Source organism: Opisthocomus hoazin, chromosome 6, assembly GCF_030867145.1.
Source record: "Opisthocomus hoazin isolate bOpiHoa1 chromosome 6, bOpiHoa1.hap1, whole genome shotgun sequence".
In the NCBI taxonomy this organism is placed as follows: Eukaryota; Metazoa; Chordata; class Aves; order Opisthocomiformes; family Opisthocomidae; genus Opisthocomus; species Opisthocomus hoazin.
The window spans coordinates 13,783,029-13,808,439 of NC_134419.1; the positions used below are offsets into that span (position 1 = coordinate 13,783,029).

The 25,411-nt window shown below is 42.0% G+C and overlaps 1 protein-coding gene across 1 annotated transcript in view; it reads left to right on the forward strand.

Moving 5' to 3' along the window:
* Positions 1-25,411, forward strand: part of ST6GALNAC5 (ST6 N-acetylgalactosaminide alpha-2,6-sialyltransferase 5) — a 73,148-nt gene that overhangs the window by 42,379 nt on the left and 5,358 nt on the right. The window contains exons 3-4 of the mRNA XM_075424727.1: positions 15,309-15,718; positions 21,114-21,221. Coding sequence (XP_075280842.1) covers positions 15,309-15,718; positions 21,114-21,221 — 518 coding nt within the window. The remainder of the gene's footprint in view (positions 1-15,308; positions 15,719-21,113; positions 21,222-25,411) is intronic.

Here is a 25,411-nt window from a genome sequence, read left to right on the forward strand (position 1 = left end):
TGTAAATAATTTACATTTATTGCCAAGCAGAATCAGAATTTTCCAATCTCAGAGGAAAATAAAGTCTTGTCAGTCCATCATGTTATCATTATTACTGAATGCCTAGTAACCATTTCCACAAATGTAGAAGTCTAGACATCCTACCTCTTCTTGGATGACATAAGTTGATTGATTCCTGGAGCCAGTTCACTCAAGATGCAACTGTCTTTCTTGAACCTGATGCAGCATTTGCTCTGGGTAAGAAGAACAAAGGGAATGCTAGTACTTGTTTGTGCTTTGGGCTAATCTGGAAAGGGTCGAATATTTTATTTTATATTTTATATGCCCCCTGCTACTAGTCTTGCTAGCAGGGAGAAAAGAGACATTTTTCTACCATGATACTCATAGTGCTTAATTAATACTCACCAGAGCTAAGCCCTGTAGAAAACCAGAGATACGGTTTTTTGTTCTTGAAAAGAGAGAGGCTGGCTAACTACTAAGACCCAAACTGCTGTGGGTAACCCAGAAGTGTGCAGAAATTTCTGATGAAGATGATGTGTTAACGTTTTGTCTGTCCATGGATTTGAGTTGGTCGTTCCAGTCTTAGTCAGGAGGGACTCACACATTGTAAGATATTGCGAGATAACGTTGGATAGCTGATCCTCAAATAAGATTAAAAAGCATCATTCAGAACGTACGAGAGAAAGCTGTTTCAACATGCAAAATGCACAGAACCAGATTGCTTCGGACTGTATTCACCTGCAAATAGTAAATATATATGTAATTCACATTTACATAGGAAGAGTTCACACACTGCACAGAGCTTGCATGTACACTTCGTAGGCAAATACTATTGAAGCAATTCAGGGTGGCGATTGGTCCAACTTGTGTCCCTTCCCTAATTTGAAAATCCCCTTGACAGAGATTTGCACAAGAAAGCTTGTTTGACATAAAAAGATGTGCATTCAACTTGAATATATAGTTTGTGATACAAGTGCTGCCTCTGTAATGCAGATTTACACTCTTAAGAAACGTTCACTTCAAAGTGTTATGCAAACTATTGCACTACAGCAGCAGCATGGAAATATCCTGCAGCATGTCCCAGCTATTGCACACACCTGTCAAGCACAGGGATCGAAAAAACAGTCAGCCAGCGAGCACTAGGATAGCACTGGTACGATATTTTCTGCCAATTTAAAAATAAATACCCAGGGCAGGGTTGGTGTCATGTCCAAAGGAAGCCTTTTGTGGATACCAAGCTATGGCTGTATGCTTTTAACCTGCTGTCAGCCCAGAAGGAAAGATGAATCTGTTTTCTTTGGATTATCTCAGGTGCCACTACCTGGCAAACCAGAAATGCCTTGCATTTATGCACACTAAAGTGAGCGCTAAGCAGGGCATGTCTTTATTAGCTCTGGGAAGGGCCTTTCCTATTCTTGTGTTAGCAAAGGCTAGGATCTATTGCAACGTAGTGTGGGAAGAAATTAGTCATCCACAATGTGGAGTAGGGTATTTTCTCTTTCTCATGGTTTCTCTGTTTCTGCCTTGTAAGCCACTAGCACTTTTCCTGCATTTTAGATGATGCATTTGCATTTTCAGTTTGTACATTTCCCTTTCTGATTTTGCTTTTCATTGGCAGATAAGAGGGGAATAGATACAAGAGTTAAGGGGGAAGGTGGTGAGCACACCCAGAGCCGCAGCAGAATGGTCTGGGGGAGAAGTGGTGTCTTTAGCTACTGCTGTGGCATCTGGATACTTGGAAACTATGTCCATGCATGTGAGCTAAACATAGAAATGCCAAGGTACTTAGAAAGGGCCCAATTTACAAGTCATATGTCACTTTTTACACTGAATATCTGATTTGTATTTGGAGTTAACACCATTTGTGTCTGAGATAGAAACGTGTATGTAGTGTCCCTGTCTGCTAGCAGTTCAGACTTGGGACTGTAATGTAAAGTATAATGTCAGGCAGTGCCTCACCTAGTCTAATTTATGGCTTTGGAACAGCTTGTTACACACCCCGTGTGGGACCGGGTGGTGGGAGTAGAGAAGCCCCCACCTTTTCATGTGCCCTAGCAGCAGATTGCCTGGTCTGCAGAGCTTTGCTGCATCAAAAGTAGATTAAATCTTTATTTAAGAATCACAGGGTGATGACAGTGCTCTTAAACAGTAGCTGCTATTAAAATGTCAGCATTGCTGTCAGTCAGCACCAAGTACCTGACTTAGTGCTGTTTCCCCTGATACTGAGATGGAAAATAGACAGGTTGCTACTTAAAGTGAACTATTGTAAATGAGGAGCACAGGTTTAATCCTTTCTGATATGGCTTATTATCCATCTGTAAGATTAAAAATGTATGTTGTATTACTTCAGGGGTTGCACTGACCTCTAGATTTCATCCTTCTGTATTTTACTACTACTTGTGTACTGTTATGGTTTTATTCCATAATCAAGGCAATATCAAGGCTGAGTTACAGATGTGAAAGAAAATGTAGAATTACAGATAACATGGTAATTGTCCATTTTATGAAAACTTGAAGGCTTTGTCTTGTGAGCATTGTGCAAAATGGCAGATATTGATACCTTAACTAATTATTCAGTCAAGGATTTGGCAGGTCAGTCAATGGGAATGATGTACAATGGACTAGAATTGATCACACTTCATTTCCCATCAATTGGCAGAGCAAATGGTAGCTCAAGTGATAAGTTGGGATCACTGCCAGTCATTTTTGGGCTCCTGCCTTCCTTTTTTCTTCCCCCCCCGCCTCCCCCGAAACGAGAACCCCCAGACTATTTGATGAAAGTGAATGTCCTATGATGTTGGTGAATAGAGCAATGCAGATTTTTTGTAGCCTCTGAGGGACGTGAGACTATTTCTGGCTCCATAATTGATGCTGCTGCGTAGTCGTATAATCACCTAACCTTATTGAATTGTCCTCATGTGAAGATTTGATTTCAAATTTAGTAATCATTATATATCATTTATTTTCACACAGATTACAGGTTCATCTGTAAAGTGACAGAATTTCACCCCAGAGCTCTTTGAATGTTCGGCTCTTCACTTCTACTCTTTTTGGATATGCTTGTGACACTTCCAACTTTGGTGATGTACTAGCAATTAGTAGGCTTCCATGACAGATTTATTGTAGCCTTCCAAAGAGTGATGAATCAGCCATGTGGCTACAAAGAAATGGTTCCTTAGGACTTTTATTTAATACAGGAACAGAGAGTTAGATCCTGTGAAGAGCTGTGGTGTCTAAAGCAGGACTTAACCCAATTAAAGCTCCACTCCTAAACCTAAATATAAAATTGCAGTTTAAATCTTTGCTTAGCTGCTGCCTAACCCTGAAAGCACATAAACCAACTCGCTGTTCCCTCATTTGAATTTCAAGTGAACTGGATGCCTGCACTTCTTTTTCTGCATCTGCCAAAGTGCCTGATTCCAGTATAAGGCTGCTCAGGAGCTGCAAAGTAGAATTTCTTTCTCCCAAATGCTCTGCCTCGTTGGGCAGAGTGACCCTGCGTTCGTACAGCCAGCCATGCCCCTAGAAACATAGCTGGAAGGGGTGGTGCCATCTACCCACAACAGTTGTTTCTTCCTATCACTGTTGGCTAGAGCGTAGTTTATACTTGCTGTGAGGTTTCTGCATGCATTCCAGTTTCTGGGGTTACGTTATTTTGTTCCTGTCAAAATGGCAACTTACTGTTTAGCTTTTGGGATAGCGATTGATTCCTTTGGAAGTGGTGGATATTCAAAAATAATCTAGTTGTGACAGGACCAAATGTTTTTGCATTAACAAGCTTTCTTTTCAAAATATATTGATCTGTTCGTTTGATTTGCTTTCCCAGATGTCTATTGCTCAATACTGATTGAAAAAAAATCTCATTTCTGATGTGAAACCATCCACATGCTAAACAAATGCACATTGAACCAAAATAAACTATTTTAATAACTTTTTTTAATTAAATGCAAATGTAGCATCCATTGCAGTCTGTTAAAGCAAACAAAACCCCCAGTGCGTTTAGCATGTTAAAAAGAAGATTTTTGCTGTGTTCACAATGTTATACAATAATTAAAAAGGAAACCAACTAAGCCTTCAGAACCTGTCCCTTCTTCAGAATGTAATTAATTTCTGTTTAATTATAATAGTAGGGCTGTAGCATGATGATTATTTTTGAGGGGTAGAAATCCTGCATTGTTTCTGTTTTTTGTGTTTGGGGAAGCAGAACACATGACAGAAAGGGGAAGATTTGAACCACACTCCAGCCGCAATTAAACGCTGACATGTCAGTGGAATTTGGCTGCTCATTTCTTCACGTGTGGATCTCCAGGACGGCGGCACCTCCCTGCCGGGCTGTGCTAACGGGAGCAGCAGTTTCTCCTGGGAGGATGTGGTGTTCCTCCTCGGTTGTGCAAATCTGGGACACAGGCAGGCCCGACACAGCGCAGACACTGCCACACTCAAGGTGAAATTCCCACGTTGTTCACGCTGTTGTTCAGGGTGTCGCGGTGCCGGTGTCCTCAAGGGCTCTCCCTTGCCAGGGTGCGGACACCCGTCTGGGTGGCCGGGCATGCCGAGTCAGGATTATGTTCTCATGCCATCTCCTGGCAAACTGTCACCGTGTTTGCCTCTCCGCGCTGTCTGTGTCCCTTCTGCCCTGCCCTGTCCTCGTCGCAGTGTGCCACCCCGGTGAGATCAGTGGGGCTGTGGGTGGGCTTGGGTGGGCTCGGTGGGGGATCGGAGAGGAGGGTGCCGGTGTGGGGACATCCCTGCTGGGGATACCGCAGGGTGTGGGGGTCAGGTGTTACACCCGGGCAGGGTTCCTGCAGTGAGGTGGACACCACTGCTGGGCTCTGGGGATGAGCCAAGAGCATGAAACACCAGGCAGCTCTGAGAACCACCTGATGGATGTGGGCAGCAAAAGGGCTGGTACCGTCTCACCCTGCCAGCGAGGCAGTGGGGTTTGGGCAGCTGCAGGCAGGGTCTCCTGGCCCATTCTGGTGCAGGGTGAAGCAGCCCCTGAGGGCAACCCAAGGGCCATGCAGTGAAGGCAGAATGAACCCACTTGGTCACATCTTTGTTCAGTGGAGTGAAGCAGTTACACCTGGTGAGTAGCTGGTCTACTACAAAGCTCTTTTTGAAACAAATGAAAAAAGCACTACAAAGCTCTTTTTAAAGCTTTGCTGAAAGATTCACATTTAAAAAACTGTCAACACCTCAGTGTTTCTCCCCTACAAGAAGAAAATACCCTGCCATCTCTTCTGAGAAGTGAAATTGTGGCTCTAGAGAGGTCTAGGTTTGTTAAAAATGCTGTTCAGGTGGGTGGGCAGTAAAGCTGGAAAGATGAGCTACATGTCTAGTGCTGAAAAACTAGAAGAAACTTCTTTAGAATATGCCTGTTGCTCTGAAGAAACTGTTTGACAGAGATTCATTCACATGAAGCAATCCTGGGCTGCATCCAGGTGTGGTAGAGAGACCTGAAAAGCCAGTGCTGGTTACAGAATTTAAAATTCCGTGCTGACAGCTATCAGTTATTTGTCAAGGCATTCACTAATGGTGGTTTGAAACAATGAAAGATTCAGAGATACTTTGGAAGACCTCTGCAGCCTAGCACTTTTTGATCATGTTGCCATGTTCTCCTTTTCAGTCTTCCATGACCCACCCCCCCCACCATCACCCATCTTACCGTAGCATTTTGGGCTGAATTTTATGTACATTCAGTGTCACTGAAGAAAGCAGTGCCATCCATCTTGTGGGGTTTTTTTTTCCCTGCCTTGTTTTTGTTTCTCTTTGCCTCTCGTTCCCATTGTGAAATTGATCCAAGCAGTAAGCCAGTGAAATACACTCCCCCCAACCCAGCAAGAAGCGAGCAGGAATTGTTTAATGACACTAGCAGGTAAAATGCACTTAAACCTACACACACATCATATCCAAGGAGTACAATTTAGGACTAGTAATGTAAAATAACAAGCAGATAAAGTGTATAAAGCACCCACAAATCCCCTGGGACTCTGGTGCTCTGCATTTCACCTCTGCAGGAAGGTTTTGTCTCTGCTGCTGCTCACTAAAAGGTTTTTTCCTGATTTCTGTGGTATCTGTTCTTAAACCTACCTCTTGCATCCTCTCTGTGGCACACCCTTCTACAAATGCATTGCATACTGTGGATTTAAGTTTCCATGTACTGTTCTCTCTGGAGAAGCAGTGCCATGTTCAGAGACAGTGCCATCTCTTGCACATGATTGTCTGATTAACCCTCGGTGGTAGGTCCATTTCAGTGCAAAGTGTTTCCTTCCACCAAGTGTTTTATTTCATATCAGCCTGCACACTGACAAACATCCTGGTGGGACAAATGTGTGTGTGTGTTTATTTTTGTCTCCCGATCACGACTGTGATAATTGTAAACAATTGGAAAGACATGTTTGGAATGCTTGAGAGCCTTTAAAAAAACCTCAAAACTTCAGAGCTGACCCCTGAATTCAAAGAATTATTTTTCAAATTTGGTTGTAGTCCGAAACTAGTTAAAATTATAGTGATACATAGTTGCATATATAGATACAGATTTTTTAAACATCTGTCTTCAAGATGTTTTCTTTTCATCTGGTTTTAGTCCAAAGCTTAATATACAAATATTTTAGCCCAAAACACACTTTCTTTTTCTTTTCTACAAATGTGCATGGAAGAAATTCCCAGTAACATTCTGCATCCTGTAGCTATTGAATGAAATGGATGTTTTGACTAGTTTTGCTGCCAGCACCTGTTTCCAGCATCTGTCTTTAGTGTCAATATGCCAGTGATTGGGATCCTGCTCCAGTGGCGGTACAACTTTGTGTGTTGTTGAACCTGATATATCCTCAGAAAAAACATTTTAAACTCAGATGCAGTATCTGAGTTTAAAAAAAAAAAAAATTTAATCTGCTTTCATTCCCTGATTCCTGATGCACTGCTAAATCAGAGGGACAGAAGTAAGAACATACAGAGCAGTCTGGGTTAATATAAAATAAGCTGATGAAGATTACCTGGAGCTGGAGCTAGCCACATGAAAATCGAAAGGCCTTAGAGAACACCATGTGGCTGAACATTTTTGACAGTTTTTGAAACAAAGACCTTTGAACAAAATTTTTTAACAAAGACCTGTCAAAGGAATGAGGAGCCTTATTTTTGATTTCTGTCTACTTCAACAAGATAAAGAAATACAAGACAAAATATATTTTAGAGAAAATTCTCTATGGGGTCATTAACTCTTTCTACTCAGACATTTGGGTTTAAATTTCATCTGGCCTGTTGTAGGGACTCTGTTGCTGTGTTGAAGTTATCATGTTAAAACTGGGTGCCATTGGAAAGGCTTGCCCGTGTCCTTGCAGTTGCTATCACATTATTGCCTTGTAGCAATAATGGTCATAGCGAGAGTTTAGATGAGTTTGGATGAGCCAAATAGTGTCACAGAAAGCAGCAAGTGCTTCAGTTTGAGAACTTAGGCACAGACTTTAAGGATTGATGATGCTTAGCTGTGAACCTGGGCTAGAAAAAAAAGGTGACGCTGTAAAACTTAAAGCTCAAAAAAAATCTTGCACAGCCATGACAGATGCAGAGAGAGCAGCTGAGGGCATATTTCCATGAAGCATTTAAATTGGAAGGAGTTGCCAGAACATACCAAAGCAGGCGAGAGAAGGTGATATGAAAACTTTCTGAAGCAAAAATCCAAACTGTCCAATACCTTTTCTGTGGACCGTTGAAATAATTCCTGTTTTTCTGACACTTCAGTGATAACAACTCGCATAGTTAAGACACCATGCTTGTGGTTTTATTGCATTTTAGTGCAAGTACTTCAGCTGCAGAACAGAAATAAAGCAGTTTGATGTAATATGGATGTCTATTTGCACTCCTTTTAAGATAAACATTAGGCAATAACCATTTCTTTAGAGCCTGTGTATTGTTCATGTGAGTCTCTCTCTTGTATAGCAGCTCATGTTCATCAACATGATACATTCCTGCCTGATTTTCCAGTTCTGTCTTTCATTGAGGATATTCTTTTCTTTCTCTGATTACTTTTTCTTCTTAGACCATTACTCTAGTTGATAGCTTCAGGTTATCATTGTATCCTATCTCCCTCTCCAATAAGCCTATGATTGATACTAATCTTCCTCATGGGACACATTTATAGGATGCAGGATGGAAACTACTCTCTAAATCTTAGCTTTATATGTGCTGACAATTTGCAAGGTTGCACCTTATATTCACTTCAGGTGGCTTAGGGGAAAACATCAGCACCTGGTAATCGTGCTTCCAAATAAGAAGAGAAATGCAGTCCATATACCAGAAGTTATCTTGTTGTTCAGTCTCCTGTGCGACTTCTGTCTGTGTTTTATGTAACTGGAAAGGGCTCGGTTTCTAGAGGTGGGCAAGGTCCTGTAACCAAATTCGTGCCTTTTCTTTCCAGTGAGAGAAGCCGTATTTTAATTAATCTAATGGAAGCTTTGACTAGCAGGCAGTCGCCTGAAAAAGAGTAAATGTGCCAGAAAACACTTCAAACAAGCAGAAGACTCTTCACTGACTAATGTGCTTAATGGTACTTTTCTAAGAAAATTATCCCAGTGAAAGCTTTATGGTGTGCATTTGTTTTTCTGTTTCCCTTTTCATAATATTGGTTCATGTTTTGAAATTGAATTAGATGTGTCTGAGGACCTTTTGAAAATAGAATTATTATATTTTTACTACAGGTTTTGCAAATGCCCATCAGTATAGTATCATGGAAAACAAAAATTTTCCATTCTTTGGAGGAATAAAACCTAGGGCGCTGTGATGACTAGTGTGATGCATGCATTTGCTGAAGTTTGGCTATTTCACTGTTTCTACTTAACAAATATCTGAAGTCAGAGTCCAGTTATATAATTAGCTCTGAAGAATCAATAGGAAATGGAGATGCTAATTTTTCCACAACATTTGCATACTCAAGCTCCGCAGCCCAAGAAACAAAGCGAAGTAATAAGACATTCATTTGTTTTATCTTTTGTCGTTTTAAACAGACATGCATTTATCTTTATGAACAGACTTGCCAGACCTTTTTTGAATTGCAAAGTTCTGCTGCAAATGCTTGTTATTTGGATTTGCATAAGGATTAACAATGCTGGGCAAGTGGCATCTCCTCACCCTTTCTGTTTACTTGTGTGATGTCAGTCACTGGGATACAGTTTTCAAGGCAGCCAGTGCTTTTAGTTCAGTGGATAATGCAGCTTGCTTTCATGGCAGATTCTCTAACTTTCCGAAAGTCTACTTCAACAAAACTTGTAAACGTATTTGCTCAGAGGACTTTATTCCCCTCCTCTTTACAAGCCCTCTGTATCTGCTAGCATAAGGGTTAAAAAATAAAAATTGATGAAACTTGAGGGGAGAGTCTGAGCTGGCATGCATAGTGTAGAACTGAAGCTACACGCCCTGTCTGTACATACATGTGACAATGTCATGATCAAAGCAAAATCATCTCCTAGATCTGAACTTGGCACCACAAAATCAAAACTCCCAGAGACTTGAAAAGTGCGTGTACCACAGAAAGTTGAAGTTGGTTGGAGTTCAGAACTCTCTTCATGCTTTAAGTGCTTCAATCTGGTTTTTTGTTCAGCTTTTTATACACAGAAGTGTTACCTAAAATACTCTGATATGCGTCTGAATAATTTGTACTGTTCAGAGAAGACTAGTTTGAGAGCATCATTGCGTTGCGTGTCAGGTAGATGGGACTTGAAAAATACCAAAGCAACTGCGTTGGTATGTTTTTTCATTTTTAGTTCTTTTCATGTTATTACGAAAGCACTGCTCCAACATCCCAACATCAATATATTACAAAGCAAATATCAGAGAACTTGCATTATTTTCACAGGATCATGTCTCCCAGAGTACTTGCATTGTGCACAGCTGTACTTCACTAATGAGGCAGCTTGAGCCCTACAGCTTGCTGCATCCAGTTACAGAACAGAATTTATTTCGCAAATGTGAAGCTTCAGGGTTTATATTCTACTTTAAGGTGATTGTTGGGTATTTCTCAGTGAAAAGCAGATTTGGCCATACTATTGTCAGTCTTCTAGGAAAAATATTAAGGAAGGAGGCGCACCGATAGAAACAATATGTATAGCTTGGTCATGAGGGACAGACGCAATGGCAAGAGAAGCTTTGTACCTGGAGCAGTGCTGAGTGACAGGGGCTCTCAAGAGCTGGAGCAGCCGTTTGTGATGTGCCAGCAATGGATTGGCTGGAGCTCCTGCACAGCTTGGGGTGCCCGTTGTGATGGGGGATTGTCCTCGAAGCCGCTGGAGAGGCAGCCAGCCCAATGGAGCAGTGGTCCCAAGCCAGCAGCTTGTGAGAAACCTCAAAGCTGCTCAAGGCTATGAGAAAGTAAAAAGTTAGAATGGAAGCTGCCAGGACAAAACACGATATTACTGGCAATGCATTAATTACTCAGTGTTGCTGGTGGTGGTTCATGAAGCAATCAAGAACAAACCATAAGTAATAAATTACATTAAACATGGGGTGAACACAGGGCTCATTATCGTCACGTAGGAATGAGTTCTGTGCACAAGGCAAGGAACATAAAAAGCAAATACTGAGGTAACACAGTGAGTGTCACAAGCTAGCTGTTGTGCTTAGGCCAAGCATAATGGGCACTAGGTAGGGGAGATGTGAAACTTCTGCCAATGAAATTACCTGCTTTATAACAAAAAGAGAACGCTAGACTGCTCTGGATAAGCACACTTTCTCCTGAACCAGTAAGACTGCCTCTTGTAGTGTTTGTATGTGCTTTTGTAATTGTTAATATAGCCCTATACTGAATTAATTCAATTGAAAATGGAAACAGTTTTGCTTTCCTGTATATCAGTCTTCTTATTTCTGCCGCTGCTTTTACTTTAGTGGTCAGTTTGGGAGCTGTTGCAGAGGAAGTTGTTGGTTTAATAATAAAGTTCAGGCAGTTAATACAGAGTGAAGAAGCCCTATAGCTTTTCATTCCAGATCAGACAGAAGACAAGCATGTGGGTGCTGGCTAACAAAATGCTGTACAGGTGTTGCAGTGCAAGAGACAAACATAGCTGTCGAGTACCTTATTGGTATTTTGCACTTTCAATCTCAAATGCTTAGTTAAAGGTCATTCATCCAAAAGGAATTTGGATATTCTTTAAGCTTTCTCAGTCTCTTTTGCTGTCTCCCAATACACTTTGAAGTAATTTGTAGTATTTCCAGGTGTATCTATGGGGAATGTTGGTGTTGAGGAACTGACAGGTGGTCTTTTTCTGCTGAACTCAGTGATGAGCTGTTCTTCACTCCAGAAGACTTTTTTTGTTATTGGCCAGGTCATCATTGCCAAGATAGACTACTCTATTTTTTATTTATAGAAGGAAAACTTTTATACTACTGATAATGGAGCGATGTGAACCCAGGGGTCTTGAAAGTAGGTCATTTAGTACTCAGTACAGGAAAAAGTGTGTTTTTCAGTGTTTCTGGTGTTACAGGAGGGAATTGTCTTGTTTTCTAACTCTTGGCTTTAAAATCAAGACTTCTGTAAGCAAAAAAAAAAAATCATTTGAAAATAATTACATCTAAGAGTAACATATTTTGAATCAGGAATAACATTTTTCCATTGATTTTTTCCAAGCAATAAAGTATCTGAAAACAACATTTTTCTATCATTGGACAACATAGATTTTAAAGTCGGTAACGGAACAGATATTGCCTCAAAGTGGAAAATACAGAAACAGCTGTGGCATTGTTTTTTGTTTTGGTTTGTCTGTTGGTTGGTATTAAACAAATCAGAGGCATATGATACAACAACAGTACTTACTGGGCTATAATCTATGTAAGTGGAAGTTGCCAGGAGTCAGTCTGGCCCATGCATGATACTTGGAGCAGTGCAAGGCTGCACAAATTTCTTGTGGCCACTAAGATGCTGTCTTGGTGTTTACCAGAACCTAGCAAGGTTCACCTGCTCCTTTCAGTCCCTTGGGATAGCCCATCTATCCCAGAAAAGCACGCTGATTTTGCCATTTTCTGGGGTTCTAGCGCTGTGAGCTTGCTGTCTTGTAACCTCTTTTCTCCCTCCCCCCATACATGTGTTTAGGTGACTGGAACGAGGAGGTAATTTGGGCAGTTTATTTGGCTGGTAGTTGGCTTGTTCACTCAGAGCCCTGAGTATTGCTGGGGCTGAGCTGTGTTCTAGAAGTAGCCACACGCACTGCCATGGTGTGCAAGGTGCTGTGCGTGTAGTTTAGGTACACACAAAACTGGGACTGCTTATTGGCACTGGGTGCCATTAAATGCCAGCAGCTTTTACATGCAGGTTTTGTTACATTTCAAGGTAATTAATACAGATGCCATAAAACTCACCTACCGCTCACCCTGTCCCTTTTCTGAGCACTTTGAAGCAAGGCTCATGAAATAAGGGTTGCATCGCCTACCTAAAATATAACTCTTATGTCATGGGTTTGCTTTTTTTTGGTTTGCCTTTTTTTTTTTTAACAAATATCACTGTAATAATTACCGTAACAGAGAGCTTTGTGTGGAGTTAATGTTCTTCTGGCTTAATGGCCCCTGGTTATTCTCAGGCCATCAACTTTTCCCAGCTGGTCATCAATCCCGAAGAACTGCCTTGTGCCTCCATTAGTATTGCTTAAGTAGATGACATTTCTGGTGCAACCACTGCCTCCCAATGAGATGGTATTACAGCCAATAGCTTTTTCCCCCCTTGCTTTCAATATTGTCAAAGCATTATAAACAGCTGGCAGGAGAATGTTGTGGCTGTTGGCTGTGAATTCCTCTGACAATTTTCAGGTGTGAGTTTTGCAGATTCCGACTGAAAGCATCTGAGTGAGGTGAGTGAAAATGACTTGCTCGGAGCAGCGACACGGGCTCAGCCCCCATGCATCATTCAACAAGAAGCTGGGCAATACCTGAATTCAGTCTAAAGACTTTTTCCCAGAAGGAACAGTTTTCAAACAAGATCTGGGACTGATGTTTTGGGGGATGTTAATGTTTATCATCTAGCAAATGTCGACATCCCCTCCCTCAACCCCCTCCCCAATTTTCCACAGCTCCACTGATGGTCGCCCTTGTTTCCTAACAATTGATGCGTTCTCTGGCAGACTTTTAAAAGAAACAAGTTGTAGCTCAGTAGGCCAGAAACCAGCAGAGATTGTTTAGGTGAAAATGTCTTGCTATGTGGATATTCAAACCCACGTACATTAACATTGGTGCTGACTACATTTCCTTTAACCTCATTAGCACTTCATCTTGCTTTCCCAAGCATGATGGTGGAGCAGCTAGTTCACCATAGAGCCTTTTGCTAGGTAATTCATCAAAGTGGCAGATGAAAGCTTAAAGGAAAATGCGTGTAAATACTGCATTAGGAGCCTTGGCTCACAAAAGCATGAACATTTCTACCCATATTATTAGCTCTGGCTTATGATCCATATACGTGAAAGAAAGGAGACTTTGCTGTTTGGGGAGGATGGAGATACAAAGCTTACTGTTGTGTCATTACACAAATTGTATAGTTAGTTACTTTGTTTTTAATTAAAAAGCACTTCGTCATTCATTAGGTATTCTCATAGAAAACAAGATCAGACTGCAAGGACTTACTACCTTCAGAATTAAAAACAAGTTATTTGAGTAAAACACCCCCTTCAAATGCTAGCGGCCAAAGCATTTTCAACAGGGAATTAAGATTATCTCAAACTTAGGTTATGTCTTTTTTTCAGCTTTAGAGATTTAAGCTGAGCCTCACAGCACACTGATTTAGTCATTAGATTCCTATATACATGTGGTTGATACTAAGTGTAATCATATGTCCCTGTAATGTCTCAGCATTGCTAATAAACTCACCACGTTTATACCTGGAGACATGCCAGCTATGTTTGTAGTGGCGTGAACCGTGAGCTGCCATGGAGAGCCACAAGGTTTGATCTTGAGGTGCCAAAGGTTGTCAAAGATGGGTTTAGGTTGCTAGTGCTCTTCAGAGCCAATGAATACTGACACCTCCTCGTATCAGCCATGGGGCCATGGGGCCATGCCAGTGCCACAGTGCAGGAGACCACTCCTCTGGGTGGCATGCTGGGTGTCTGATTTGGAGCCTTTGGAATTAAACGAGCCTGTTACTCACCAGGAGGGTGTGGGAAAGCCATTCTTCATGGTAAATGATGAAAGTAAAATTCTGATTGACAGCCTTAGGGAAGAGGATCAGTAGATCAAAATCATCATGAACGAAAATAGCCTTCCAAGGAACCTCAGACTGGTGAGCACAGTTCAGTGTGTTTGCCTTTTTTTTTCCCCCCAAAGGAATGATAAGACAGACACTCTGTTCTGTAATCTGATTTTACTGGTCTTAAATGCTGCAAGATACTGTTTCACGGGCGGCCACCAAGGCACACCTTCAAGCAGTATTTATCTTCCAGTTTATTGTGTTCTCGTTAGAAAGTAGCACTTTGGGGATACTGTTAACCCTTTGCCCCTTTCTAGTTCTCATGCTGAGCAGCAGATACACTTACATACTCCTCTTACTGGCATCTGTATTGATGGCATACGTCAGTAATATGACTTATAATGCATTTTCATTTTCATGAAAGCTTGTTTTACTCTGCTGATTCCATTAGGTCAGACACTCACTGAACAGGCACCTCCTGTTCCATTTCATTGTGTAACTTCTAAACATGACCTGACAAGCTAGAATAAGTTCAGTGCACTAACTCACTGTCAGGAAATACACCCAGACGTTAATGACCAGCTCTGACTGCTGAACCACACGGGAGGTATGAGAGCATTGCAGTGGTCATGGCACCAACTGGGCGATGGCGTGGAAGGACTGGACCAAGGTATAACTCTCTTCCCTTAGCAAAATGTCCTGACCTCAAGGCGGAAAAGCTGTTCACACTTGTGCTCATGAGGACTTAAGATTGATTACTTCCTGCAAAAAAATTGGAAAAGGAAGCATCACAAATACTCCAATTATAGCTCATTTATGGCAAGTGGAAGAAGTACAGTCCTAAGCAGCTGGGAACAGTATAGAAGCTGTTGTGATTAATGTATATGAAGCAGCAGTGGAAAGAAGGATTTAAACATTAGTAGATTTAACTCCACAGGGGAGCTTTAAGGGCTATACACCTATACCACGTGTTCCCCATCTACAAAGTGTGCAGGTAGTATGTCCCCAGTTATTTGGGAGGACTGCTGGGAGAGACTGATGTAAAGTCCTCTGAGATTTTTTCTGTAAAATATGCCACGTACGTGTAAAATATAGTTGTCATGTAGTGAATGGGAAGATGCTTACAGCTAATTTTGAAGTATGTATGTCTTTGCAGCCTTTAAAAATGCACTGCAAGAGTTGTGCATTGGTTACCAGCTCTGGACACCTTCTGGGAAGTAAACAAGGTGACAGAATCGACGAGACGGAGTGCGTAATACGAATGAATGACGCGCCTACTCGAGGTTATGGAAAAGATGTTGGTAACAAAACGAGCCTTCGAGTCATTGCACACTCCAGTATTCAGAGGATTTTGCGAAATCGCAATGAACTCTTAAATATGAGCCATGGTGCTGTGTTTATCTTCTGGGGTCCTAGCAGCTACATGAGGAGAGATGGTAAAGGCTTAGTGTATAATAACCTGCAGCTGATGAATCAGATACTGCCTCAATTAAAAGCATATATGATTTCTCGCCACAAGATGCTTCAATTTGATGAGCTTTTTAAAAGAGAAACTGGAAAAGACAGGTGAGAACTTATGTGGATGCATTTGGGGGATGTCATACAGTAGTAAAATAATGTAGTTTATACATACCAATTTCAGATCTGTTCAGAGGGGCCATCACACCCATTAAATCCTCTCCCTCATGAGTTGTAATATGGTATGACTTGCCAAATAACATCACTTGTAACATAAGTAAAAAATATGCATCAAAATAATTTGTATGGAGTATGGCCTCATCAACTTAGAATACCAGAATCTGGATGTACTGTTTATACAGACAAGGAGGCAGGAGCTGTTTAAATCTCACTTTGGGGTAATAAACCTGAAAGGTTTTTTTACTGATTCTGAAAAATCAGAATGGATAGATTATGTTTTCTTATAGAGGAAATGCCACCATTCAGTGAATTGTAATAGCCTTTTATTGAATTTAAGCATTCTTGGAACATTGCAGCTGTAAAGCTTCTTGTAAAACAAATAAACATTAGTCATACATTAGGTGCTTCAGAACAGTTAATCTTGTATTTCCAACTGGGAAAAGGAAAGTTATTGTGATAGTTCCATCTTTATGAGACTGTTTATGACTTGTAGGCTGATCTTCAAATCAAATTTTTAATAAGTGACCCACTGCAGGACTTGAGGATTTTCACAGATAATGTTTGAAAATGGGCATTTAAGCCAAAGACTTCCTAGCAAGAAATACATTTATTTTTAATGAACTCTATTTTTTTACATATTAAATATGCTGCTGTAAAAATGGAACAGGGTCCCCGCTTAGGTACAAATGAAGAGGTAGGTTTATTGTGCAGTAACTCACGGTGAAATTTTCTAACTTCACAAGTATTACACGTACTAAAGCTTGGAGCTGGGCTCGATCCTCTTGTGTGGAGGGAGGACTCAAGAACACGGTCATTGTTTTCTGGGCTGCACACAAACAGCAGAACCAGTGTTAGAGGAAACTGTTGTATCCTCTTAGCTGGCGGTGACTGTATCTTTGCTTGGCATTTGCTGCCTCTGTCACACCCCACATGGTTTGCTCACAGAGCTCTGTTCAGTTACAGTGGATCAGACTACGTATCCAAGTTCTTGATTGACTCACACCAACGCTAGATCTAGCACACATTAACTTGGTCAGTTTCTTAACATTAAAGGTCCTTTTCTCATCCTCCTCAAATTGGTGGTTCTGAAGCTCTGCCAGAGGCTCTGCCTCTGCCAGCATGAGAAGGAAGGATAACAAGGGGAGATACCCGGCCAGTTCTGATGTGCTACAGTCTTTCCACGTTTGTTCACCTGGAGTAGAGCAAAGTGAGAAGGTTATGATCCATGGGAATTAAGCACTTGAACCCTTCAAGAAAAGTGCAAAGCACTATCTGTATTTACAAAGGCATTAAAGTTAATATAGCTGTAGTTGCACTGCAACATGGGCCACCATCAGCCCTAAGGGTCAAACCCTGGACACAAGGAATGCACGCTGCCACCTCCTTTGCTGGATTACTCTTTCAGTGTAAACCCACTTCCAGTCCCCAGGTCTGAGGAACAGTTTACCTCCTCTGCTTCAGTCTGGCCAGTTCTGCCATGGGGAGCCAGGGACCATTCCTTTCCTGACACTTGCTGTGCAGTTTCAGGCAAGCTGCTCTTTCTGGTTCTGCATCACCCGCCCTGAGCAGGCGGCCCATAGCTGTGCATGAGATGAAAGTGTTTCTTTCTCTGCACAGGCACCAGGCTCAGTCTTGGCTCCTGAAATATTCTCAAGGTGTTTGAGACATTAATGACACTATAGCAAGTTTATAGTGGACTCGGTCACGGGCACCCCAAACGCCCTATGTGAATCCAGGGCACTTGGACGCTTGCAAAATGCAGCCTCCTGAACAGGTCCCGTTGCTTTTAAGAAATTGCAGGCTCTGCTGTGTGTGAACTGCTCCTTTAGAGGGCACATACAGCATACTTGAAGGACTAAGAAGATTAAAACAGGAGATGAAAATAAATGAATAGGCAGCACAGAAAAAGAGAGGGAAGATGAAAAGAAACCAGGGTAGGAAGGACTTTGTAAGGAAAGGAAATTTATGTAGCTGTGGGGGCAGGAGCAGAACATTGTGCAGCCCAGAATGTTGCTGTTCCCTGGGAGGTTTCTGCTGAGCTCTTGACAGTAGCGCCTGCAAAAAACAAAGGAGGGAGAGAGAAGCCTGATTGCAAGGTTGCAATAATCAAACCATTCATTTCTGTCTTGAAAATGATGATAAAAAAGGTAATTGGATGTATTGTGTTTTTCAAAAAAAAGCTGGTTTTGAAATGAAGGGAAACCTTCAGGAAACATTGCCAGTTAAATAGCATAGTGTCTGACAAAGGCTTCAGAGCAATATACTTGGTATTATAAAGTAACTGTACTTGAAAATAACTTTATAATTGAATAAGGGTATGTTAAGAAAATATGATTCAGAACCAATATTATAGTAATTAGATAAAGGAAGCATAAATGAAATAACTGTAGGAAGAGTATTTCCATAGATATTGTAAATGAGATTTTGGTGGAGCAGAAAGGCCTTTAATTGTAATTTAGTGTGCACTACAGAATTGCCAGCACAGTGTGTTAGTTCATCATATAAAAGAATATCTGATAATTTCCCCTAATAAGCACATGACAGTTCTTCATATTCTTTTATTACTGCTGATTAGGTATAAAAACAGTATTATTTTGTTGGACTCTTGTTCAGATCTTTTATGAAAAGGCAAGACACTACAACCCTGTTTCTATATTGCTGTCCTACAGACATAGTATTTAAAGAGGCCAGAGTGGCACTTGAGTAAGTTTTTAAATCTTTATTTTGTTGTTTAGGTTTTAAGCTAGTTTATTTCTATTCAGTTATTCTCCTGTTTATTTCAAACTCTAAATTGCAGCATAAGTGTGCATAGCAAAAAAAAAAACTAACCCAGCAGCAGCCAGCCTAGCTCGGTTGCCTGACGTGTGCAAGGCCCAGCCACTTTGGTCATGGTCTAGATGCAACGGCTCCCCCGGGCTTGGAGCGTAAGGTCACAGACACCTCCAACAGTAGCCTTGTGCAAGCTCCAAAGTGCTCCTAGCCTGAACATGTTCCTGAATTACCTAGCAATATATAGGTTCAGAAACTCTCAAGTGGCAGGAAAGCAAATTTTTTAGGCTTTTCCCTAGCTTTCCCTTTCCTAATAATTTTGAGCCAAAAATTATTGTTTGCTGTTTTGTGTTGTTGCAGTGCCTGAAGGCCTCTGCTGAGCTTATGACCCAGCTACGACATTGTGACAAATTGCACCCTGCCCCCTCCCCCCCCCCCCCGCTTAAGTGCAAATTCAGAAAATAAATAAGGTCCCATAATTGGAACTAATGAGATGCTTAAATCATGTTAGTCTCCAAATGCTAGCTTAGCCTGGAAGTCTGTTTGTCAGTAGAAGTGAAAAAGTATGTTTCAAGAGTTCATACATTACCAGGTGACCCACAAATTACCTAGGCTCCCCAGCATCCCTCAGGCAATTTTGGTTAAAGAATTCCCTCATGTTTAGAAGTGCCTTTTATGCAGCCAGCACTGATACCACCATTTCTTTTTTTCTTTGCAATAGTCCAACTCACTGAGGAAATGGGGAAACCTTGGTACAAGGCATTCCTCAATCTGACAGTGCTTAAAACATCTCCCTCCTGCTGCCCCTGCCTGGAACCAACTTGTTCAGCATTAGCTTGGGAGCAGCACAGTGGGCTCCTGCCTGCTGAATGACAAATTAGTGATTGCTGGCACTTGCTTGCAGTGGCTGCAGTGACTTCAGGTCTCTACTTCCAGGACTGCTGCGCATTCCCCTGTCACCGGGTACATTGTAAAAGATGGCCTTGGAACTGGGGTCAGGACCTGGGATTCCCAGGTGACTGCTCTGATGAGAACTTCATGTTCTCTGCTGTGCGTTTTTAGGGGGTCACAAAATTTCGCAGGTGTCAGGCATATAGGTGTGGTGGAATGGGGTTAATGTAGGTTCCATACTAGTACGATCCGACATGGTGCACAAGCCATCCAAAAACCTGCATTTGCTCTCACAGTGTCTCATCTTCAGTAGGAGATGAAAGGAGAGCCAGTCACTGTGACAGGCTGTCATCAGGAATCGGAGGCCTTTTTGGGACGCAGATGACACAAGTTTGATCTTTCTGCGGGACTTTTCTAGCTGAGTGAGGAGCCATTAGGGAGACCTGCTGTCTCCTGCTTTAACAGTAAGTGAAGGGAGACCTTTGAGTGAAGTAGTTTTCTCTAGAGCAAATACCCACTGTATGTGCCTCCATTGCCAAGAGAGGTGCCCAACTTGGGCCTGTAGGGCTGCGCCTAAATAGCCCCTTACGACTCCTTTAAGAAGTGCTCCTGGCATTTCACTGACCCTCCCATTCCAAGACTGCTGGCTCTCCCCCAGCATAGGGACAGTGCAGGCACTTAACACAGGACTGGGACTTCCAGTGCATGTGCCAGGCAACCAGTAACCATTACAGTACCCAGCTCTTACACACTGAACAGCAGTGACAAGGAAATGCTAGGAAGAGGAAACTTTATTGCTGCTATTTTGCAGGTAAGAACCTGTGATACCGCAAAATCTAGGCACACCTTGTAAATCTCTTACATCTGTGTGCAGTTACAAGGAGATATCCCCTATTTTGCATAAATAATTCTGGGATCAGTTGTATTTCTTTTAAAGATTTCTCCCAGCCTGCAGAGAAGGCCAGGAAAGGAGGTGCCTTAGAGGCCTCCCTTGCAGCACTTGTCATTCGTATTCGCAGGTCCCAGCAGGCAGGATGCGACTCGGGGCAGGCAGAGGTGTAGCAGCTAAGATGAAGGTTTCCCAGGCTGGCTGAGGGACAGGCAGAGCTGCAGCTAACCACGAGTTGCCTGCCAGCAGTGACAGTGAGTGGCTGGGAGCTTCTAGAAACCAAATCATGGACGAGGTGGGAGGAGGGCTGGTGAGACCAAGTACTTGCAGCCAGATCTCGCTCCAGCAGACAGGCTCCTCTGTGTGCTATAGGAGACAGCGTCTTAAGCAACCCTCTTTATCCCCAATGACGCGTCTTCCTGAGCACCCGGTGTGTAAGCTCCATTAGACGATTATACGTGTGTATAGATTACTAGCAGAAAAACACAAATATAAGACATGAAGTTTCAGTCACTTAAGGTAAACTTACCAAAAGGTCAGCTAAATATTAACATTTCTGTGCCCAAAATTAATTTCAGCAATGGTAGTTTCTGCATAGATTAGCCCACTGACAGACGACACTAGCGAAATCATGAAAAGATGAATGAGCAAAGTAGTCTTGGTTGCCCAATTTTCATAACCTTTCACAGGAATGAAAAAAATGCCCAGAAATTGCTTCAGATATCTCAAGAATTATTTGTCAGCCTAGAAACTTAATTATGTTTTTGCTTTCAGGAAGATATCCAACACTTGGCTTAGCACGGGCTGGTTCACAATGACTATCGCCTTAGAGCTCTGTGACAGGATAAATGTTTATGGCATGGTGCCACCGGATTTCTGCAGGTAGGATTTATTTTGGAACCATTATTAGCCAACAAGGTTGAATGTTACAGATAAATACCTGAATCTTGTAATTTTTTTTCTCTGCAACATGTCTTCAGTCCTCTTAAAATAATTAACATGTCCCAAAATCTGATTCTGAAAACAACAAGCAGCATTTAATTATGTTATATAAAATATTTTTTAAAAATTGTAGTGTGGGAGAATTAATCCATCTTGTTTGTTTCTTTTAGTCTCTGAATATTTATCAGCTAAAAGTAATGCAATAATTGGCATGAAATTAATCTGAAAAAGGAGTACTGGAAAACATTACTTTTAATTCGTTTTTAAAGTTCCTCCCCAGTTAACAGAGGAACGGACTTCTCACAGTGACTAGTTTCTAAATTGAACTTTCTACGCAGCTCAAATTAAGGTGGTTGTATCTCTGTCATGTGAGTCCCAATCTTCGAGTAAACTAGCTTCTTAAATAATCCCCACCAAACAAAAAAACCCACCCAAATTTGGACCTGCAGAATAGATGACCAGTCCTGTCATCGCCCATTTGGGCATGCAGGGTGTGAGCCGCAAGTGGCAGAAGCAGCACACGCATTCTGGCGGTGGAAGCTGTGGGACCCCTTCACGCTGGTGTGGGAAGTAACGGCGTGGGTACATTTCACGGCTGCGTTGTGCCTCCAGCTGTATCCCAGACTCGGACCCAAGGCGCTGGTGAAGGTTTCCTGCTATGGATCAGTGACAGAAGGAAACGGAATTCAGGACTTCTGATATTGGACCAAGAGCCTGTCAGCCACATGGCGCAAAGCACTGATCCAGTATAAATTAATGCAAAATTGTTTTAGGTCAGCAGTGTTTACGCTGATTTAAGTACCACCTGTCCATCCACTGCTAGGCCTAGCACTCCGGCCTTTCAGAACAGTGTGGTCATGTGCCCACACCTAGCCCTGCTCCCATTTGCACTGCTGGTGACCCAGCAATGCACAGAGGTGGTACCGGCAATGATGTGTGTGCAATGATGGCATCAGTGGAACGTTTCATCACCTGCTCACAAATCCCTTCAACTAAGAATTACTTGCTTGAATTCTCTGTTGCAAATGCAGTGATCTCACTGAAGTCTGGTTCATTGACTAATTCAAGATGGCTTTCAGGGGCAAGGGGAGTGAGGCTGCAGCGACAGGTTAGCTCATCTATCAAAGAACAGGACTGCTTTGACTTCTTCTGAGCACTGAAAAAGATCATTTGTGAATCTGCATTTGTCCTGGGCACATAGGATAAGTCCCTGAAGAAATTACAATACAAAATGTCAACACTAAATTCCACTTTGTAAGAATTTCTACAAATTATAACAAAACACTGACGATAAATGCTGTGATGTACTGCCAGACTTCATCATGAATTCTCCATGGAAAATAACAAACTAGATCAGACACTCCAGACAACATAAATGCCTTCCACAGCTCAGCATTTCAGCTCCCCTCTCATTTCAGTTGGCCAACACACACTTCCTCAGTTTCTGTAAGGGGCTGGCCTGTCTTACTCCAGAAGTGGCTGTATTCCAGTGGCACACGGAAGTAATTCTTAAATTAACTGATGATCTAAAAATACAGAAGACAGCAAGTCACCGTAAAGCAATGCTCAATCCTAACTTTTCAGCAAAGTGAGATTAGATACATATACTTAGTTGAAAAAAAAATTACCCAACTGTTTTTAAGAGATGCTAAAATTGTCACTGAGACCATAATAAGGCTTTCATAGAATTGATACACTGAAAGGAAAGGGATACAATGTTAAATTATAGCACAAGAAAGGCTGTAACCAATCCTACTGTTGATAGATGTAATAATGCTTACAGCTTGCATAAAAAAAATCTTAACATAAAAATACACTTACCTGGTCGTAAAAAGGGGAAAAGGTAATTTCTTAATCAAAAGAATATAAAGTGTCTTCACTTCAGGTTTATTCCCCAGATGATGAAGGGGAAAACTGTAGTTGCCACGCCTGGAAGAAGCTGTCCATGAAGATGTACGAAAGGAACCTCTTCCCATAAATACAGTTAACCTGCTTAGTTTGCTCTTCAGCCACACATTAAGAAGTTAAACAGTGCTTCCTTTCAAAGAAATAAGACAACAAAATCGAACAGCAGAAATAAAGAAATATTCCTATTTTAAGCCATATTTCCTGTTTTTTAGTCAGACAAAATACAAATCTACTATTTAAAAAAGAAAAATGAAAAAACAACAGAAAACCACACCCTACTTCTCTCATATCTGTGCGAGATGGTGTAGGTACTTTAGGTGCTGTGCAACTAAAGAATCAGTGAGATTAAAAAAAAAAAAACACCACCTTATTTCTATTCAGAGTTAATATGACCAAATTTACAACTTCAGCAGATACCCATTATTTTTTAAGTATTAATTTGTGCAGCAAGTAATGAGTGTGGGTGATCACTGTCACGGAACTAAATTAGTATCACATCTGTAACGTGAAGGACATCTCAAAGGTATCGTGAATATCATACTGTTGATTCTGCTACAAATTATTAGCTTAAGATCATTAACCAAATTGCTTCCCATCCATGCAGGAAAAATAGTCTAGTGAAGGAGTCTGGAGTACAGACTAAAAGATTTGTCACTATTAATTGCAACAACATGGTTTAGATTCATTTCTATTTACTTTCACTGGACATTGATTTTTATAGCTGAACTGCAATCGGTGACCTGATTATTATAAATTTCTGCTACTTTACAGCAAAGCAATACGTAATATTGAAGCCCTTTGCTACAGATTTATGCTGTAGTAAGGGTTAATGGCTTTGATATTGCTCTCATACTGCTGCTAAATACATCTGACTTGCACATTCTAGAATAAGATGAAAGCTTGTGCTCCCACGCACCTTGCAAAGACTTCGGAGAGCATGCGCGCCTCGCACTCTTTTGTCATGAGCAAGGCAAGCCATCATGCTGTGTTTTCCCCAGTGCCCAGGGATCACAATCCTAGCCTTTGCTGGAGCAAACTAGCACCCCAGATGGGAAGCATTTCCCACTCTGAGCTCCCTTGGGCAGCCCGCTGTATGCACGGGCCTCTCCCAAACCGGGACATCCTTTGGCCTCCCTCCAGCGGCAGCCAGATGTGGAGCACGGACAGCCCCACAGCTCCTGGAGGCACTGCAGGGCTGCTGCTTTGCTTTGTGCCTGCTCCGCAGCGTCGGGTGGAGGCCACAGGCAGGCCTTGATGTGGTCCGTAGTGACTCCGGTCCCTGGCCACTGGAGTACCGGCAGCAGCGAGAGGGTGGCTCCTTGCATGTATCTCTGGGCCCTTGTGCCCACAAGGAAAACTCCGTGTGTCAGTGAGAAGAGCCCTCTTTAACCCCCCCCGGCCTGGGCCTTCTGGAACTTGCAGAAACTTAAAGCTTAATTCTGAGCCTTATTTTAACTAACAAGAATAATTTTTCCTCCAATTACGGAGCCAGATCATTTTCCTATAAGAATCCTCATTTGACTGCCAGGCCATTTCCCATCTGTGATAATTTGCCTGAAAATTGGCATTTCAAATCCTTTAATTTATTCCTTTGGGCACAGCTTTTAAATCTAGTATTTTCTTACCTCCCTCTCTCCACTTTCAATTGCCTTAAATCAAGTGCAAAGAAGCAGTTGTTGCTAGTTACATTTCCTGGGGCTTATGACAGGCTTGATGGAAGGAGGGGTGCTCACAGGATTTTAAACTGTATGGGAGTATGTAATTCCCTTTAGTCCATATGCCTGGGTCTCATCTCTTTCCCTTAATAACTTAATAACAAAATGTTTAAATGGTTTGGCAAACAGGGCTAGTGTGGAGGTCAAGGAAATGAGATGCTGGGAATAGAAGGCAAAAAATTATCCAGAAATCTTCACAGTCCTGCCACGGCACCTTGGCCATCACAACATATTAATGACACTTTATTCACCCTTCAAAATCACAGAATCACAAAATAGTAGGGGTTGGAAGGGACCTCTGTGGGTCATCTAGTTCAACCCTCCTGCCAAAGCAGGGTCACCTACAGCAAGCTGCACAGGACCTTGTCCAGGCGGGTCTTGAATATCTCCAGAGAAGGAGACTCCACAACCTCCCTGGGCAGCCTGTTCCAGTGCTCTGTCACCCTCAGAGGGAAGAAGTTCTTCTTCATGTTCAGACGGAACTTCCTGTGCCTCAGTTTGTGCCCA